The following is a 6,719-nucleotide window of genomic DNA, read 5'->3' as shown; positions in this document are numbered from 1 at the left end:
GCATTCCTGTCCAGATACCGTGATATGAACTTCTTGAAATCACATGGGAGGGACAATGCAAGGTGAGTTGGCCCTTTCCTCACCCTATTTTAACCAAAGCACTGAGAATTGTTGTATGGTGATGGTTTTCCAGCACTACCTGACTGAAGAAATCCCTAGTCCAGGAAAGAGAAGGGAAGGAGGAGGAAACCCTTTCCTGAGGATGGTTTTTTTTTCCCCAGAATGACTTCTTCCCAAAGATGCTTTTGTGGGGAGAGAGGCACTAAGCAGACTGATGTTGCTTGCTCATGGGGACTTGGCGCAGATCAATGTTTTGTGAGCAAGTGGCAACTGCCCCCCACTCCAGCACTGCCCAGGTGGCCCCAGGCACTCTGGTGAGCAAGACCTGTGTTAGCTGAGGTCTGCAGCAAAGCCTGGCATGGGCAGAGCCCCGGCTGTGGGAGCCTGTAGCAGCCTGCAATGCCAGTAAGAGTGACGATAGTGGCTGGAGCTTATCACAATCTACTAAAGTTTGGAGGTCCTTGAATCAAATCCTTCCTCATTCACCCTGCACGGGTCTCAGGGAGAAGAGAATGTGCTGTGTTTCCCACCAGTCATCAGTAATACTTAAACTTGCCACTGTGGTTTGAGGGAGCAGCAGTGACCAAACACCATCTTCCAAAGATTTCAACAACCTCTGCACAGGAAAGGACTTTCCCATCTGACTGCCGTGGTCCTTTTTCCTATTTATTCATAGTTCTGCTGTTCCTCTTTTTCGCTAGTTTTGTACTGTAACATCAGTCCTACTGCACTTCCAGCAACTCCATATGCTGAGTCCCAGTGGCTTTGCATCTAAAAATACTGTTTTATTCTGCTTGCGTCACCGGGTCTTCCCTTTATTCTGTAAAATGTCAAGTGTACCCACCCAGAGAATGGGACACCCTGAGTCGTGTGCTCAGCACAGCAGGCGGACAGGATAACTCACAGGGCTCTCTCTCTTCTTGGCCGTTCTTACTCTTGTCACTAGATTTATCAATTCTGTCGTGTTCCTGTTTAAATTAAGTCGTCACAAGCATTCATCTTGTGCATGCAGAAATTCTATAGCAGGTAGTAAAAAATAATCTCGAGAGGAGTAATATTTAAAGCCAAGTCAACAGTTTTCACAGGAGAGTCCCTGGTTTGGGAAATGCAGAGTGTCAGAGTGATTGGCAGGCTGAGCTCTAGCTGGCAATAGTGATCCACAGCAGAGTTAGTGAAAGAGGAGAGGAAGAACCAGGGAGAAGCAGCCAGTCTCTTATGCCTCCTTGCTCCTCTGGTGCACCTGACTCTTCTCAAATTCCCTGAGCTGGCTAAGGAAAATAACTAATGAATGATGACACACCAACATCAGGCTGGTTCAAATATGCCAAGTTCAGCTGGATCAGAACAATTTAGATCACTAAAACACAGTAAGCTGATACTAATTTAATAATGAAATGAGCTAATGTGCCACTTGTCCTTCCATCACAGGAATAACAAACTCCTTTAGTAATTCAATGGTTCTCTTTGTATGAACAACTAAATACCTTTTAGCTTACTACAAGATGTCACTGTGTTTTATTTTTTTTCCTGGATTTCTACCATAAATTCCCTGTGCATCAGGGAACATGCTTTGGGACACAAGTGCAGATTTGCCATCCCTGTCTGCCATGGTTGCCTAATCCCCACGTCCCATAAGTGCTCCCACTGCTGACCACTGGATGAATGGATCCTTTCACATTACCCCTTGGCACGTCCCCAAATGTTCTACCAGGGAGATAGAGTGACTGCCCTCCTCCTGCACAGCCCAGGCAGCTGCAGACACACTCAAGCCAGCAGCTGCAAACGCCTCTGCGTAATGCTGGTGTTTGGTAAAAATTCATTCCATTGTTTCCAAAAGCTGATCAAAAAGTAGTTATCCCCTGTTTGTACTGTGGGTGAATTTCCAGCTCCGCATCTACCTGTTGAGAGAGAAATATTTTAAGTGAAGATTTCTAGCCTGATATTTCATGTTTAGTGTTGGAGTGAGTCAGTCTAAACTGACTCAGTGTCTAAACTGGTCAGTGCACCCTCTGCTCTCCCCATCTGACACACAGCTCCCACCTGACTTTCACTGTGTGCCCAGGTGTGTGAGCTGTGCTCATACCAGTCAGGTTTATCCCTGTGGTTGGAATGGTGAAGTCCTCTGGGCTGAAATACCTTCTGCAAGCTCAGGCAGGTGAGACAAGAGCAAAGGCCCACCTGGGCTGTCAGCCCGTGTCCATGTCCTACAGCCAGTGTCCCCAGGGAGCAGGAGGATGTGGTGCTGCTTTACAGTATTGTCCCAGCCTCTTGTGACCTTTGCCTGGGGAATTTCCACAGCTCAACTCAGTGACTTGCTCATTTTAAGAGTAAGGGATGACTATTTTTTTCTATTAATTTTTCCAGTTTTTAGATTTTGCTCTTTGCTTTGTCCTGTCACAGCCCAGGGGGAAAGAAATACCCATGAAGAGAATGGTATGGCCAAGAGCTTAGTAAGGTCTGGAAGAGAAGCAACAGCCTCGAGGATTGGCAGCAAAAAGTTAAGAAAAAAAAGGACAGCTTTTAGAACACAGGCCAGTGTCCATGTTTTTGGGCAGCAGAAGAAAACTCCCTTAGGATATCCTATCTCAAAACACACTGGAACAGAATTTTTAGTCTAAAACAACTAATTGAAGCCATGGTAAGGGAGAGGACACTGGACTATACTGGCTGCTGCCCCGTGTACAGTAATGATTGAGCTGGTCCAAGGTCTTTTTCTCAAAACGTGAACTAGTGATACAGGAGCACAGCATCTAAACCAAATTGAAAGCAGTGTATAAACCTTGCTAATAATTTCAATTTTAATTTATGGATGAATAATGGTTCCTAGTCAATAAGCTTTTCAACTGTCTAAGTCTGCCTTGTAAACAACTGAAAACTCTTAATTTTAAGTCATCATAGTCTTTGGATCACACAACAGAGAAAGTTTAGAAGTGCTATCTTAAAGCTGAAATGCTTGTACAGCTCAATTACATTGTACTTTGTATTCCAGCCATCACAGTATCAGTGCATGTTTTACTGCCAAATAAGGAGAGAAACCAGGCTTCCTTTTACAGAGTTAAGTTCTGTTTTAGTTATGCCAAAGTAATGAAAAAGTGCATCGCTCTGATTTTCCTTTAGTGGCTTCAGCAGAGAGAATGGACATGAAAATGGCTCCTTCACTCAGCTGGAGAAGCATTATTTCCTGACGGAGGTGGATGTATGAAATGAAATTGTACACAGTGGCTGGGGTTATTACATAGTGCTTAGTGGGCAACACATTTCCTCCTCTTTTCAGTGTCTTAGACTATTAAAAGCAAGTGAATAACCTGGTGGTTGTATAAGCTGTTGCAATTTGGAATACGCAGAAGATTTTTTCTTTTTTGGCAGGAGCAGCACCTGGCTGATGTATTATAAAATAGAAAGACAGTCAAATGTGACATCTTCAATGACAGGCAGGAGAAGGGGGACTTTGCATAGAAACCTTTCCCCAGCAGTCATTTGGGAGCAGTGTAAAAATGCTCTGAAGGCTGGATGCTGTTAGATCTTAGAGGAATCTTGAGCTCATAGGCAAAATACAAACAGCTAAAGAAAAGGCCCTTAAAAGTTTGGTATGTATCCATATTCTTTTCTTCTGCTGGTTTTTTCTCCTCATTAATGCTATTCTTTGCAGTTGTCTTGTGCCCTTTCTGGCTCCTGGGTTACAGATAATTTTAGAGGTGTTGGTGAACTGTACCAAGGAGCATCACAATCCCATTCCAGTTCTCAGAGGCTAGAGAAACCTTAATTCCAAAGAACTGGAGCATGTTCCCAAAATCTCCACTGCTGGCACACATCTGTTGCACCCACCCCCATTTCAGAGGTGCCTTTTTTCTTCAGTGGCACATGCTGTTTGTTGATGTGCTGTACACGGGGTTGAGGGGGGTTTGGTGGTCAGTTAGGAAAATGGATCACACAGTAAATGCTGTTGTGTATTACACTGATGAATTGCCCAGTAAGTGCCCAAATACTAGGGAAAAAAAAGGATTCATTATCGCTGGTGTTGGAGTAGTTTAACTGCACGTCCTCGCAGCACTTGCACTGCTGCTCATGTAACACATCTGGTGGTTCCTTTGGCACAAATTACCCTCAGCCTCATACTTTTTTTGCTAAGATTTTTAGAACACTTGAGTGTTCTGGAGCACATGGACTAAGATCTATTTTTTGCTTGGAAGCAGTTCAGCCCAACAGTTGCATGAGAAGTGTAGTGACTGAAATAGCAACATGCATCTTCTGTGCAAAGAGACTGCACTTCAAAAATTCAGACATTACAGCTAACTTCCAAATGTTCTTAGTGCTTTATGCTAAGCATTAGGGGAGCCATAAAGCCTTTACTGCTTCAGCTTGACAATTTGCCTCCTTGTAGGGCTTTTATTTCTGCTCGGCTTTAGAAAACAGTGCTCTAAGCTGTCAGTGCAAAGAGAAACAAAACCAGCCATGTGTCTTGACGTGGGACTAAGTAGGATGTTCTTTGTTCTTAGAGTGTACAAGCAAGATCATCCACTGGTTCAGGAAGGTGCTTTAAGTGAGAAGGTTTGAAGTAGCCATACTTAATGGGGCAAGGATGAATTAGGAAGGAGGTGAAAATTGAGATACTGGTAAAATAATCAGGAATCTGACTGCTGTCTGAGAACATTGAGATGCACGCTTCATTTGCAGCCATGTGAACAGTAACTTTTGTGCCCTGTCATCCGAGCTCCTGAGGTGTTTTATAGAATGGTTATGACAGGGAACATAATTTTAAGCTGCACAGATGATGTTGGCTCTGGTGTACCCACAGGTCAGTGGCCTGATGTGGTAGCTTGAAAACCTTTACAGAAGGGGCTCACACTTGCCCTCAGTCACTAGAAAGGAGATGAGACAAGAAACCTTCTAGAGAAGACATTTATTGGAGACAAACAGATAGCAAAATGTCAGGTTTCATATCATTGAGTCTGTCTGTGGTGAGTTCATGCTACATGTCTGCATACTATCATTTGCAGTTTTGCTTATTTAGTATAAAAATAAACAGAATCACCTGAGTTGTGGCCTTCCTGATGGTGAGAGGAAACCATTTCATTTTTGACCTTCTAAAAGCTGTTTAAGTATTGCTTAAAAGATACTGTGTAAGTGAAGAGTGGTGGGAAGAAACCCACAGGAAAATCTTTGAAAGTCTCTCTCAAGCTTTATGCTCACAAGGAAATGCATGGAACTGTTGACAAAACAAGGCAATTCCTAGTAGAGTCATTATGGCAAAAAATAGACATTGTGAGTTTCCTACAACTAAAAGAATTTTAGAGGTTTTTTTTTTCGTTTTGCTCCCTGGCCTGCGACATTAAAACACTAAGAAATATTGAGGCTTTTTAAGACTTTCTCTGAAAAAGAGACTTCTCCCTTAAAAGAGAGAAGGTGGAAAGTAAAGTTTTTCAAAACTAAGCTAATGTATAGGAAAAGGTGGAGAAGAAGAAAGAATCACGAGCAATTTCTTCTAAATAGAGTGCAAAGATGTGCTAGGACTAAAGCATTAAATGGGTATTCTGGGAACGTTACATATGGAAGAAGCAGAAACATCATATAGCATATGAGGTACCTTTTGTAAGCTTGGAAAGTCTAATCATGTCCATATAGAGATGGAATAATGACCAGATAAAATATGTGTATTCATCAGCTTTCAACAGCATCTCACGTGGAGTACCCTAAGTGCCATGGCTGCTTGACTTCCATAAAGATGCCATTGGTTGAGAAGGGACACATTGAACATAATATTTCAAGGTGAACTTGTATCTTGAAAGAGACACTCAAATTACTGTACCATTTTTGCTGCACTGTAGATGATCTGGACTCTGTACTGCCCGGTGTGTGTGGCAGCAGTAGTCTGCCCCAGGTTTAATTGCATGCTGAACACAGAAGTGTTTAAACATACATTGGAAACAGCTGTGGTAACATGGACTGTCAAAAAATCCTTCCAGCAGACCTGCTTGTTCCCATGACTTGCAGTGCAGCTTGTGCAGACCCAGAGAAGCTCCAGGAACAAACGTCACAAGCTGCATCTCTCAGCTCTTGGGTGGCTGTGTCACCTGGGCTTTCTGCTCGGAAATCCCTGTGCTCCCAGGGGCCAGCTGTGGCCCTCCCTCCCCTGCACACCCTCCGTGCTCAGCTGCCCCTCGAGCTCTGCTGTGGGACGTGCAGAGATGCAGGTGACAAACACTAATCACATTTTAAAGGTAACATTTCCCTGTGTTCCGCGGTAACTCCTGAGCATTTAGCACAGTGGGCAAAACAGCTAAAAGCATTTCAATTTGTCTGCTTATTTATAGCTTTGGGTTTTGCTCCTGAAGCCCAATCAGGAAATAAGCCCAGTCTCAGTAGAGCAAATTCAGTCAAGAGAGAAGCTCTTTCTGGTATTGTTGATGTTAGTTTCTGCGTTGGCCCTAAAGCTTAGGGGGTTTGTTGAGATAGTAATGTGTTTAAATATTTCCTTCTGAGTAAGGGAATTAACAAAAGATAAGAATTCTGCCCTCGTAACGTTTTTGACCTTGTAACATTTGTATTTAGGATGCCACAGTTAAAGCACATTGAAAAGCAAGTTACAATTATTCTTTCTCCTTCTCAACTCTTCCATCATTTCTGTCTGTACTGAGAATTATTTTCAAGGCCTTTTGAAA

At 43.1% G+C, this 6,719-nt stretch overlaps 1 protein-coding gene across 1 annotated transcript in view; it reads left to right on the top strand.

The window, feature by feature from the left end:
- The window catches only part of XYLT1 (xylosyltransferase 1), a 97,053-nt gene that overhangs the window by 63,603 nt on the left and 26,731 nt on the right, over positions 1-6,719 (top strand). The window contains exon 6 of the mRNA XM_017734311.1: positions 7-62. Within this exon, the coding sequence (XP_017589800.1) occupies positions 7-62 (56 nt within the window). The remainder of the gene's footprint in view (positions 1-6; positions 63-6,719) is intronic.

The sequence above is a fragment of the Corvus brachyrhynchos genome, unplaced genomic scaffold, assembly GCF_000691975.1.
Source record: "Corvus brachyrhynchos isolate BGI_N302 unplaced genomic scaffold, ASM69197v1 scaffold5, whole genome shotgun sequence".
Taxonomy (NCBI): Eukaryota; Metazoa; Chordata; class Aves; order Passeriformes; family Corvidae; genus Corvus; species Corvus brachyrhynchos.
This window is presented reverse-complemented; position numbering and strand designations above follow the sequence as displayed.